Source organism: Apostichopus japonicus, chromosome 21 (genome assembly GCF_037975245.1).
Source record: "Apostichopus japonicus isolate 1M-3 chromosome 21, ASM3797524v1, whole genome shotgun sequence".
NCBI classification, from domain to species: domain Eukaryota; kingdom Metazoa; phylum Echinodermata; class Holothuroidea; order Aspidochirotida; family Stichopodidae; genus Apostichopus; species Apostichopus japonicus.
This window is the reverse complement of record NC_092581.1, coordinates 17,203,325-17,217,229: the sequence shown is the minus strand read 5'-3', so window position 1 is coordinate 17,217,229 and position 13,905 is coordinate 17,203,325. Positions and strand designations below refer to the sequence as shown.

Here is a 13,905-nt window from a genome sequence, read left to right as displayed (position 1 = left end):
AAAAAGGCGATGAGACTTAGCAATGAGGTAATGAGACTTAGCAACCGGGTTCCATACCCGGCCAGGTCATAGAAAGGTGGGTTTTTCATCCAAGAGCAATCTACGTTTTTCCCATCTGAAATAATGTTTTAAATTGAAAAGATTCCAAATTTGAGTTAAAATGTTGAATTAGATGCCACTCGACATGTTAGTTGTAATCCATAAGCCCTTACAGGTTTCTCCCACCTTTGTGGTCGCTTCAGCGTCGTAAAAGTAACTGCTAATTATTATTGTTTTATTAACATAAAGATATATGTTTACTTTTAAGTTTTAACCAAATTTCATGTTTCATAAACACTTAATACTTTATAGTTAAAAGACTGCTGACGTACCTGATAATACCTGATCTGAGCCTCAATCTCGGTAAGGAGTGGCTGACTGGCCATAAACTCTTTCACCTTCTCCTGTGGATCCTGCATATAAGAAAGCACAAATGTAAAACATCTCACTCAGACATCTTGTACAAGGAAGCATTTAACTACCACAAATATGATCACTGTGGTTCCATACAGAGGTAATTCTTCTAAAGAAATTCTTCACAATAAAATCAAACACTTCTTACATATTTTGAGGTATTAGAAACTGCATGGTAGTCTACAAACTAATCTGGATCCCTAACTACTGGTTACAGCATTCCACAGCTCCGAGAACTGAGTGAAGCTATTCAAGACCTCCTTATGGCAGTATACAAACTAATCTGAAGCACTAAAAACTACCTACAGCATTCAATAGCTCCGAGAACTGAGTGAAGCTCCAACACCTCCTGGCAGTATACAAACTAATCTGAATCACTAAAGACTACTTACAGCATTCCATAGCTCCGAGAACTGAGTGAAGCTATCCAACACCTCGTGGCAGTATACAAACTAATCTGAATCACTAAAGACTACTCACAGCATTCAATAGCTCCGAGAACTGAGTGAAGCTATCCAAGACCTCCTCATGGCAGTATACAAACTAATCTGAATCACTAAAGACTACTTACAGCATTCCATAGCTCCGAGAACTGAGTGAAGCTATCCAAGACCTCCTGGCAGTCTACTTTGAGGCTACTGATGATGGAGTTTAACGGAATCACTACTTTGATGATGTCCTTGTGCTCGCTGATCACCTTGTAGAGAGGTTTCTGAGTCTGAGCTAGCAGAGCCAATTTCTCAGCATCCTTATCATCTTTAGAATCATCGAGCTCCTGAAAAGAGGAAGAGTAAGAAATCTCTTTTGATTGATGGATTGATAGAGGAAATTTAATAAATCATCTGCATCTTCAAAACTATTAGTAACAATAAGGACAACAATGAAATTAATAAAACGATTTATAAGGTATCCATCACCACCTAAAAGAACTAGCAAGCTGGCAGAGATACAGAAACAACATAACAACCAACGGAGGCAGAAGAAAAATTGGGAGACTAATTTTTGTTTCATAACTATGACAATGCAACCGTTCTTATCTATAACACAAGATCTTTTATGAGGTGCTATGAACCATTTTGCCATTCTAGTGAGGTTATATCCTTCCCTGAGACAGGTATGGTAAGTCAAAGCTAACCTTAAGAACTGCCTTTTGGTTGATGATGGTCTGTTCCCAGATGGGTATGTCTTCCGCCATCTTGAGAATGATCTGTATTGCTTTATTGACGCACTGTTGAATCTCGTCCAGGCCAGGCAGGAGCATAATGGTGGGGATAGCAAGGACAATATTGGCAGTGAAGAGAGGGACCCTGTCCTCTACATTCTCCGCTGCACTCATAGAATATTTGTTGGTGGCTGTCTGTAGACGTCTCTTGATGGCATCCAACGAAAGACGAGTGCCTGATGAAGAAATTAAAGGACATCCAGGGATGAAGCAAAAAAACGTACCTCTTATCGCAAATGTCCAAATGCTCACAAGTTTTCTTTTGTGCAAGTTTTTGTCCCTTCTGTTACTGTTACTTGTCATTTAGCCTTTGAAGAAGATCCTGCTAGGATCGAAACGTCAGGCCAACTTACTTTTACACAAGTTTTTTGAAACTCAACAAAACTCAACAAAAAGAGAGTAATGCTGTAGGAAGTACATAGTACTGACTAAACATTTGGTTAATGACTACACACATGTGAGCATCGAAACAGGACACTCCTCACTTCAAACAAAATGGCAGTTACAGCGACACCGCTGTACTTAGAGTATTGCAATCAAACAAGATCCCCTAACACCATTGAGACTGACCAATAACTACCAGAAGTATGAGGGAGAATGTCTCCAGTTTTACTTACATTTGATGAGAGAATCTGTATTCTTTTGGTTGAAGCTGGTTAGCATGGTCGAGAAGCAACAAGGAATGCATTCCAGGCATCTTTTATTCTTGGAGTCGGGATGAAGACACGGGTAGTGACCAGATAGATTAGCTTTCTCCTTCTCCTTTAATTGACTCTTGAGTAGATCTACCAGGTCCTGGACGGCTCTCTCTACCGCTTGACTTTGTCTGAGGGAGTATCATTACACAAAACATCACCGTTGATTAATTCAAGATAAGAGTTTTGATTTATCAACTTTAGATTTATTAAAACATAGCTTGCTGGCTGCATGAAAGACAGCCAAATTAATATGCAAACTAACAATCACCCAATATTAAAAATTCATGCATAACTGGAACAGTAACTACTTCATCTTTGATTTACACTAGTGTATAGATGATGTATAACATCACATTCTGACCAGGCTGACAATATTTCATGAGATTGTTTTCCATTACCTCATTTAACTCTCTGTAAATGTGTAATTAGGATTAACAACAATCTACATCAACGAATCATGTTTTCTCTATTTCTCTTATTTTCGGCTCTTTCCACACTTTGTCATTCCTTTCAACTTTCATATCGTTTTACAGTTCATTAATATTTCCATTTCATGGTCATTAGGTACCATCTCATGCTTAGCTAATTAATTATGTCAAAGTTGTTGTCATTTGAAATCTTTCTGAGCAATATCCTGTCACACACAAACTTTCAACTCTGTTTAACTTTACTTTCTCATATGAACACAAAAATAAAATAGAGTTTTAAAATATGTTAAGTACCACTGTACACAAAGAACCACAGAGGCTGTCATCAGAATTAGGGATCATGATAGGACACTGGTCCACTACTAATGCTGCTATACTTATGGGACTTCTCCAATTGTTACCTGGATAGCTGCTGACACGCCTCCTTGCATGTTTTCTCTGTGGCTTCAAGGAATACCTGGATGGTGGTGGGTTCATGCTCTGGTAGGTCACACAGAGGGGTCCCTGCCATGTCCTTCAGGACATCATCGATACGACAATCCAACAGATCTGAAACTTGCTTAGTCAGGTGTTCCAGGAAATTGATCTCCTTGTAGGTGTTTGCAATAACTGAAGAGATGCATACAAATAAATGAATTACCTAAGAATGAATATTCATCAATCATTAGTGGCTGTTTAATGAATTGAATAATTATCTAAAAACACATTGAATATTCATATTATGCGTAAAGAATGTACCCAACTATCTGCAAACATTTATTCACAAATATCCATAGAAAATGTTCTTGTTCGTGAAGAATGTATGAGAATGAAAGATCTTCTTTTGTTTGGGATATTAATTTTCTATAGGATATACCCTTTATGCCTAACTGTGATAGGTGATGTATGCCGTACTATAAACCATCTAAATTTACCATACATTAACAGTATTAAAAGTCATACAATGGTTTATGCAACATTTACTCACGCCATTTAAGTCACTTGTCTTCTGCTTTATTAAAATGTTAAAAATGAAATAAAATATCGGTATCCGGAAAGCTGAATCAGAAAGCTTACATTGATCAAGACCAAGAGAGGTCCAATTTAAGCTGGTTAGTCCAGGAGAGAGGGCCTCCTCTACCCTGTTCCTGTAGGGAGTCATCAGAGGCAGGAGGATGGTGGGAATGGAGGCCACAATACGGTCATACTCCTTCAACATCTCCATCAGGCTGAATGTAGCAACAATGACAAAAATAAAACATTCTTCAAAAGTGATCAGGAAATGTCCCAAAAATCACATAATTTGTAGTCTTACATTAATTAAAAGATTTTTAGTAAAACAATACAAAAATCCGGAGGCAGACTGGATCCTTTTACAGCTATTATAGGCATTATGTGGTGTATGGTACCCTGTATCCACTAAATCTTATGGTGAGCGATCTTTCCAGTACTCCTCAACCCTCCTTTGGAATAAACTCCAACTCAACAAAAAGAATGTTGTGTCTGTGGAGATGTTCAAAACTGTTTTGAAGACACACCTGTTTTCATTGTTATAATTGTTATGTTTACTCTTATTGTATATTGTGTACATATCTTTCACTTTCTTTTGTACAGGGCGGCAAGACTTTATTGTAAGTTGCGCTATATACTGTTTATTATTATTATTATGGTATATTAAAGCAATGAATACGGCATAAACACAGCTTAACATCAGCCACAGACCAAGAAAGAGGATTCAGTGACAGATCATTTCATAAGCTGACTACAAAATACCAGCAGGAGACTATCGTAATAAACAGAGTGCCAAAGTCGTGCAAAATGGAAATTATTTCTGATTTACATCAAACCCCAGACTATGAAGATATGACAACATCTGCCATCTATGATACCAAAAGAGTAAATATTTGATAGAGATATTAATGCCCAATGTATTATATATTGTATTACTTTTACTCATGGTTGATGCTTTAGAAACTTGTCGCCCATTAACTTACTCATCACAGGTTCACATTAAAAAGTAACTTAGAGAGTGGCAACGCTCCCTGATTATATATTTATGTTGTATTGCTTTCAGTACACAAAGCTGGAATAACCATGAAATCTCTGTTACCAGAGCGAATAAGAGTGTTACTGTACTATATTCTCACCTGACACAGTTTGCCTTGATACCAGTCTCTCTCATAACCAGGGTCCCTGCACTGGCAGGAACCTCGAGACCCATCTTATTGAGGTACTTCGCTTCAGTAATCAGTTCCAAGACTTGTGGGTCAAAGTTAACAAACAGCTGTTTGGTTTCTGGGTGCCTGACCAGAAGGGAAGCATTCAGACCAGACTTAATCGTATCAACGGCTCGAAACCAGCCACGGTGATACAACATCTGACAAGAAGAGAGTATCACATCAAGAATGAGCGAGAGATCTTAAATGAATTATAATATTGGGCATACTTGATGTCCTTCCATTATTCGATAATCTCAGTGTTTTGCTGTATTTATTAATCGTAGTGGTGACATAAAATGTAACCAAAGTCATTTTCAGAGAAAACACTCTACTACAATTATTGACACAACAAGATCTGAACCAGTGATATTATGATGTACTTATAATTAGCAATGTTTTTGATACAAATGAAGCTCATATTTAGTGATCAAATACCTGAGACATACCTCATATTCCAGCAAAACAGAAGCCATTTTGTTGAAATTTTTGATGATCTTCTTTGCTTCTGATGTCTGTGAAAAAATAAAATGTATCAGATAAGCAAAATGGTCTAACAAATCATTTTCTTGACACAGTTCTTGACTGTGCAGGTAACATTTAACCACGGGACCATAACTTTATCAACTAAATATTTTCAGCTAAGACCAACACAGAAATTAATTGTTTCAAAATTAATTGACTGACATGAACTAAGGGCTGTTCATTTTCAGATGAAAACAGGAAATATCGTAATTCTCTTACCTTCAGAATATCTGGTTTTCTCTTGAACGCTCTCATCGGTATATCAATCTTACGATACAGCTGTCTGGCCCAAGCAATCTTTCCCGCTACTGGAGGGATATTTCTGGGCACTGTAGGGTCATCTTTCCCTTTCTGGTACTGTTTACGGACAGACTCCAAGTCACGTCCAAAGTTGGCCAGCACCCTCATGTACTTCTCGTTGATGTTCAGAGTAGCGCCATCTATCTTCTCAAACTTACCGAGCAGTTCCAAGGCTTTGTCAGTCTGAAAGAAATTATTAAGCACATCGTTTAGGATGAGTCTTCCATGGAAGTAACAGATGAAGAATGAATTTCAGAAGTTACCTAAGTAGCGATATGATAACATTAAAGGTTTGAATTTAGGTGCAATATATAAATCGTCATAACAACGAGAACATTTTCATGACGGTTCAAGGATGTGTTGTTACCAAGAGATTTACGTTTTTAACTTACAGATAAGTTCTTCTGAAACCAAGAATCCAGGAAGTTCTGCAGAGCATTCTGAAGACTCTCAATCTGCCCCTTAAATTCTGTGTAGTCTTGATCAAACTGAAATAAAATGAGAATAAAAAATAATAATAAAAATATTTAAAAAAATAGATAAATGTAACATAGGAGATTCAGTGTTGACTTTAACATTTATTATTACACAACAAACCTAACACCTGATGTGGACTTTAACATTTATTATTACTCAACAGCCTTAACACCTGATGTGGACTTTAACATTTATTGTTACTCAACAATCTAACACCTGATGTTGATTTTAACATTTACTATTACACAACAACCTAAACCCTGATGTGGACTAACATGATTTTGTTTTGTATATTGACTGACTACTGACTTCATGTGCAGTTCTAAGAGGGATGAGCAGGGATAGACATTGGAAGTCAAAGTATGAACTTATATATATATAAAATCTCACATACTGATATATATAGTAGCTACATATTGAAGCATTAAGTTCAATTTTTGGCTTGGATATAATGTGTTGGCAAAAGTCAACATGATTTTTCTCCTCACCTCTCCCTTCCTATGATCCAGAATATCATAGTTTTTCTTCTTGTACGTTGCCACGATTCCTTGGAATCGTACAAACAGAGAATCGATTCCTTCGATCTTAACATCCCCCAGACAGCCGAGACACTCCATGATGTTGAGCATATCCATGATGCGTTCCAGTCTCTTACAGAAGGTATCAAATTTACCAAAAATGTAGTTCTCACTGGGAGGGAGAAAAGAAATATACTAAATCAACAGTTCCCATATCGTAAGGATCTTTTGCAAGAAAATTATAGAATTTTTTTAACGAACTATGGACATATGAGATTTAAAAGATCATATGTTAATGCTTTTGGTACATGTACCATATTAACCTTGATACTTGAGTCACTGGAAGAGTGTCATGGTTGGCCTAGTAGATAATAAAATGTTAAGTTTGATAGATTCAACTTCATTGTATTCCAAAGAGGGTAAATACATGCTCGCAATGATCCAAATATATAAATAGTGGAAATGAAAAAAAAAAAGTGTTTCAAAAAGAAAAGAAAACCATTCAAAAGAAACTGACGGCCAAAACATGCGCCAAACGAATGAGAAGAAAGGGTGAAGGTAATAAACCATACAAATATAAAAGAATGACAAAAACCTAACATTTGACATAATTGTTAATAATTTTGATACACTGCAAGGATAAAAGAAGACTTGTGCCTGTTTTGTAACGTCACACAGTAGTACTTCCACTACAGGGGATGATGTAAAAATCCATATAAAGGCAATGTTTTATTGTCACTAAGAACAGAATTAAGGTTAGCATCAAGAAGAATACATTGGTAGGATGAGCCCAACACATGCTGTATTTCTCCCAAAAATCTCTGAAATTAAATTATGCAAATGAATCAATTGTCGAACCTGAATTCAAACTGTCGCTCCTCTGGTGTTGCCTTCAGTTTCTCCTTGGTTCGGTGAAAGCAGTTCTGATATTCATTGTTCAGTTCTATGCAGTTCTGCAACCTCTCCATGAGATCAGCTCTGAAAGAATTACAGATTATCCTTGTTATAGGCCTAAATAATGATATATCATAATATGTTCAATTCGGCATGATAAATCTAGTATGAATACCAGCCAACCATTATAAACTATATCATAATTAAACCATAATCAAATTAGGTACTAGACCATAATTGATCACTTAAATTAACATCAAACAGAATTGTCACAGACAAGCTGAAATTGAGAAGTTGAGCAGAAGAAAAACAACACCTTCAGGTAGAGGCTTGTTCTAGTAGCAGAAGAGGTTTTCTCATGAAAGATTGCTATCCAGTGATGTCTGAAACTAGTTACTAATCCATAATTACTGACTTAATTAACATCAGAATTGTCACAGAGAAGCTGAAATTGAGAAGTTGAGCAGGAGAGAAACAACACTTTCATGTAGGCCCTTGTTCTAGTAGCAGAACAGATTCTCTTACGTGAGATATGCTGTCCAGTGATGTCTGATAATAAGTGAATGTATTGAATGTACATAAACTACCTGTCCTGGCTTTAGGATGTGAAATGAGAAACACAACAACACACTGAGTTGCCTAAGAGAATATCGGTATTATCAGCCAGGTTTTGATCAGGATATCACTGAAAACTGCCATATTGTGCAAAGCAATATTGGAACCACATTCAATATCTGGTGTCTGGGAAAACACACGTTTGGCTACAAACTTGAACTGGAATTTTAACATCCCTATAGTAATGTATGCAGAATGGTTACACTATGATAGCTCTCCAACATACCCCCTTCCTCTGTGTGCCACACCTGATTACTCATTCACTTCTACAAAATACTGTACTCCTCTTACCTCTCATGGTCCCAGATTCGACTGACACCTTGGTTGATGTACCCCTTACAGGTGGTGATCATTTGGTTGGTGACTTTAACAAACAGGGAGGTCATTCGTTCAGATGTATTATAGAAGCGAGATATGCTGTGAATCATCCGGATTGAGTTCATCAAACTTGGGATGTGCTCCATCATGGATTTCTGTGAAACAACAAGACATAGCTGAGTCAATTGGGAACAAAAAAAGTACTAAAATACTCATCAAAATGTATCTTTCTTCGTCTATTACAGCCCTTTGTAATTTATAATTCTTTTAATTAGCCATGACCAGAATGCTAACAATTATCACAATAGCCAAAACTGATTCTGATTGATCCAAAATTCATGACTAATTCCTTTTTTATTCTCTCACTTTTCTCTCAAGTTTAACAGAATAATTTCAACTAAAAAAAAATTAAAAAAAAATTAAAAAAAAAAAAAAACGAAGAAGAAAAAAAAAAAGAGCTAGGTTTTTTCTCGTTAGGAATATATCTCGTTAGGAATATAATGACTGTCCCTGATGACAACCCTCATTTGAAGAAATGATTGAATTTACACAATAAATATGACAGATACCAACAAACTGAACAAACCAACTGCAGGATTTAAAACATGCCTCTGACTATGGAAAACTGCGGTTGTTATAGCTGAATAGCAATTCAAAGATAATTAGTCTGAGAAGAAAGAGAATGCTTACTGGATCACTTTTAACTAAAGGTCCAAAGAACTTATCCAGAGTGTAGAGGTATTTGACATTATCCCTGGCTTCATTAGCTGCATCAGTGATTCTGATGTCCTGCAAAATGAAGATAAAATTATTTATGGTATCTCTCTATTAGTGACAAATTAATGAAGATAAAATGCTTATAATTGTCTGCTAAAACAGCATCACCAGCAACATCGGGATGACAAAAACCATAGAATAATAACACACTTTGTGGATCAGGTTGATAACATCCATCACTGTCTATCTGGCTGAAAAAAATATCTTATGAAAGTTAAGAAATATGACAGGCTCAGAGGATTAATTCAAAATGTGAGAGTTCCTATAGTTCCTTTAATGACATAGGATTTTCAACTAGGCTATTGTATTTTTTTACATTCAGCATATGCTTACCAATTGTTTCCATTGTTTTAATACCTTCAAGCAAAAGAGAGTTTCCAACCAGGCTATTGTATTTTATACATTCAGCATATGCTTACCAGTTGTTTCCATTGTTATAACACTTTCAAGCAAAAGAGAGCTTTCAACCAGGCTATTGTATTTTATACATTCAGGTGTATACTTACCAGTTGTTTCCATTGTTTCAACACCTTTGACTTGGCCGCATGAAGTACACCGACAGTTGCTTTACATCTTGGACTCTTGACCTGTTCCAGCAAACTATTAAATTTAGCCATCCTCTTCTTCCAATGGTCCAGTTCAGCAGCTGGGCCTATATCATCGGCTTCTTTCCGCATCTGTTCGCTCTCGGCCAGTACTTGCTCTATTTGCCTACACCACTGTAGACAGAGCTCTTCTAGTTTCTCCACAGTGTCTGGCACCGATGCTACAGATTCATATATAGAAAGTATATTGTAGTTTAAAATCCTTTTATTCCTTTTCTGTCTAACATTTTGCATAATTGTACTATTAATATGCGTATTAATTGTACTAAGAATATACACATTAAACTTTCTCTAAATAAGTATCACCCAACTTTATGAGCCTTTATTGAGCCACCAGAAATCGATGCAATAACATAGGGCCAGATCTACAGACCTATGACAACAATTGTACTAAGAATATACACATTAAACTCTCTATAAATAAGTATCACCCAACTTTTTTAGCCTTTATTGAGCCACCAGAAATAGATGCAAATAACAAAGGACCAAATCTACAGACCTATGACAACAATCAAGTGTATGCAGTAATCAAATAAACAAATAAATGGGTTCACAAAACCTTCTGCTACTGTACATGGCCGAGTGACTTAATTCAGCCTGGATGGCAGGTATCGTATGATGAGACATGAATTATCATTGCATTCCTACACTACCATACCTCATTGTCCCATAACGGCACTAAAAAGGAAGTTACCATAATAAAGCAAAGCCTCCAAACGTTGATAATAAACACAACAACAACGATTACGATGTGGGTAGTTAGCCGTTCGATAATACCATTAACTAAGGTTGGTTCATATTAATATCTAGGTCACATGACATGAATGGTGCAATTTATCATAAATCAGTCAGAAAATATTCAAACCTCTCAAGGTATACTGACTGAACGGGAGGAATATCTCCCAGTTTAGTAAGCTTGGCAGATAAGTAGTCCTTAGTAATGGTGGAAAGATTAACAATATTATTTCTCAACTTATTTTTCAACTAACGAGAGGTGATGTGTCTTACCTGCTGCGAGGTAGTCTGATGGTGATTTCAGTGTATCTAGCAGACCTTCAAGGGAATCACTTTCACTAAGTTCTACTCTACCATCCATGTTGTCTTTAGCTGTTGATAAGCTGTGTACAAACTGCTCCAACTGTTCTAAGAAGTCCGATACCTGTCCGTTGTCTTTGATCTCACCCCAGCTCTGGTCAATGGAAAACGCATTGGAAAACTAATAATAATTCGGACATCAACGTTAAGACAAACTTAAGACAGATAAGACAGGTGATGACATCACGCTCTTTACAATTTCTGCTTAAGTTATATTAATGGTCTTTGCATTACTTCATATGACAAATATGTTCACAATCCTCAATACCAGAGATATAATTCACAAACAAGGGATAAGATGTAAAAGCAAATGTTACCAAAGGTATGTGAAGGCATCAATGGACTGATGAGATGAAAATACCAAGAGAATAAAGTCTCACCTCGTTAGATTTGAGAGCCGGCACCATAACTTTAGAAAGAAGGGTGCTCAACCCATCAAGCAGTTTCCCATTGGTGCAATCCATCATGCTAAAATTAATCTCCTGAGCGATGTTTGCCGTAGTGATAGCCTTTGGCGTGATACGTAGGAAGAAGTAGCACATGCCGCTGAGAGGGTCAGATGTGCCATTGGTGATAAAGAGACGCTTCTGGGCTTGTTGAGCTGTCACACTGGACGAATCTACATATTTAGAAAATAGGAGTGGAACAGCAAGTCCAGCAATGAATATGTGTGTTTAATACAAGGAAACTGCATTCCATCACTACTTAATGATTAATAAAAGTTTAGATAACAATTTAAAAAAAAACAATAACAACAACACAGAATCCAAAATAAATCTGGCATGCTACTACAATTGCATTCCCCATCAATAACTGTATTGCTGGCTGTTTGATATATTCTTTGCACATTTTCTTTGATCCTTATGAAAAATGTCCCTGGCATTCACAAGTTTCCATGAATTTGGACCATAAAAGCTTTCAACCATGACTTTGGACAAGTTGAAAAACTTTTGTGACCGATCCATGATTTGTGGGCATTATGAAAATTTGCTGCCATTCCAGGACTTTGGCCATTATGAAAGTGTTCATGGCCTCTCCCCATTACTAAGAGCATGCTGCAGTATGCAGAAAAATTATACTTAGCCACAATCAGAATACGTCAGTAAGCATGCAACATTTCAAAAAACGTCACCACTCTAAGTTTATACATTCAACTAGTTCAATCAGGAGATGCACATTATAATACTGTACCTGGCATTGTACCAGCTCTGGAGTACAGGCTTTCTCTTCCGCTTCCTTCTTGGTAGAAAAACATCAACTTACGAGAACCGTCTGTCTTGAAGAAGTCTTCGATTAAATCAAACTGTCAAAACATAGAAAAGTGAGAATAAACATATATAGAACACAACTTACAACTTTAGTCAGTCATGACGGGAGTGGAGTCTGGGGATACAGCAACAGGGTTTGTGGTCCATAATGGGCAGAGAAAATGTGGAGGAAGCTCCGAAAATATGGGATAAAGAGTTGAGGTGCATTTTGCATTTTCGTGCTACGCTAACGGAAAAGTGAGGAAGAGCAAAAAGTATGCCGGGTGAGATAATTATCCCAGGGCCCATCCTCAACACCTATGCTTGCAAGCTAATACCTACACCAACATTTCATATTAGTTGCAACTATGTTAACTGTATTTATTTTACTGTTGTGTTGAATATTTCTCACAAATCGGTGTTTGCGATAAGTGTTTCCTCATTTACGAAAATGAAAGATCATTCTTGCCACATTCTTTGCAAGAGAAGAGAAAACAAACAGAAGTAAATTTTGATCAAATACTCAGTGAGAAGTTCAAAATTCATAGCAACTTTTAATGCATGTCTACCCATTGGTCGCCAAATTGATTACACTTTACCAAAACCGACTTTATGCTCGTGATAAGAATGCATGTGATTTAAAAACTAAATTACCATAATGCATTTTATTTCAGCAAAAGAGCATTACCCAGGGAGTAAGTCATAATTATATTCTAGTCTTATGTATTAGTATTTTCATATAAATACGGATTGATTACAAACAACGAAAGTAGACCCTTCTATTATTACTGCATCGTCTAATCTGTCACAAAAGCAAGCTAGAATGAAACTAATAAGAAAAAAAACCTAACCATGACACATTGTTTTGCAAGTTTTTTACGATGTTACATTGTTTTCTGCTGGTAATTAATTTCCGATTTATTCGACTTCGCGTAATACTGTACGGTTTACTCTTTTCTTAGTGAGATAATAAATAACTAGCGCCACAATTTAGCTACTTCCATCTCAAGATATATGTTTGAAAAAAGAAAAAAAAACTACTAGCTGTCACTTAACTTTTCCTAGTTTAAAAGTTTAAGATTAACTTTTAATATTTTTAAATACAGCTTACCTTTTCATCTCCAAGAACAGAGTCTTCAACCTGAGTGAGCTCTATGCCTATTGCCTCAGCGAGCTAAACAGAAGAGACAAAAGAAAATGCTATCACTCTTTGATAACAACTCTCAATATACCGTGGACATACTTAAGTAGCTTTCAGTACTTGTTGAGCTATATATACTGTCAAGCTTTGTGAATTCATTGAAAAAAACCACTCAATGGTTAGAAACTGATTCTTGATAACAGTGCAATAAAACAAATTAAGGCAATATTGTCTATGTCATCAAATATTAACAAATGAATTATTGATATGCCCTGTACACCTTTTATAACGTCCTTGACACATCTTTCAAAAGTTGAATTTATAATTGTCCTCCCTACAACCATATTCTGAATTACACATCACAACTGGAAATGATAATTTAAATTTTTCTCTTTCA

At 36.3% G+C, this 13,905-nt stretch overlaps 1 protein-coding gene across 2 annotated transcripts in view; it reads right to left on the bottom strand.

Annotated features, from left to right (window-relative positions):
• LOC139963043 (dynein axonemal heavy chain 5-like) overlaps window positions 1–13,905 on the bottom strand; it is a 63,589-nt gene that overhangs the window by 42,233 nt on the left and 7,451 nt on the right. For both annotated transcript variants that reach the window (XM_071963503.1, XM_071963504.1), the window contains 19 exons: window positions 13,479–13,541; window positions 12,312–12,423; window positions 11,501–11,739; window positions 11,034–11,214; window positions 9,927–10,186; window positions 9,334–9,432; window positions 8,617–8,798; window positions 7,675–7,794; window positions 6,787–6,988; window positions 6,214–6,309; window positions 5,741–6,004; window positions 5,446–5,511; window positions 4,928–5,157; window positions 3,858–4,009; window positions 3,203–3,410; window positions 2,293–2,501; window positions 1,589–1,851; window positions 1,025–1,228; window positions 372–452 (listed from right to left, as the gene is read on the bottom strand). In XM_071963503.1, coding sequence (XP_071819604.1) covers window positions 372–452; window positions 1,025–1,228; window positions 1,589–1,851; window positions 2,293–2,501; window positions 3,203–3,410; window positions 3,858–4,009; window positions 4,928–5,157; window positions 5,446–5,511; window positions 5,741–6,004; window positions 6,214–6,309; window positions 6,787–6,988; window positions 7,675–7,794; window positions 8,617–8,798; window positions 9,334–9,432; window positions 9,927–10,186; window positions 11,034–11,214; window positions 11,501–11,739; window positions 12,312–12,423; window positions 13,479–13,541 — 3,231 coding nt within the window. The remainder of the gene's footprint in view (window positions 1–371; window positions 453–1,024; window positions 1,229–1,588; window positions 1,852–2,292; window positions 2,502–3,202; window positions 3,411–3,857; window positions 4,010–4,927; window positions 5,158–5,445; window positions 5,512–5,740; window positions 6,005–6,213; window positions 6,310–6,786; window positions 6,989–7,674; window positions 7,795–8,616; window positions 8,799–9,333; window positions 9,433–9,926; window positions 10,187–11,033; window positions 11,215–11,500; window positions 11,740–12,311; window positions 12,424–13,478; window positions 13,542–13,905) is intronic.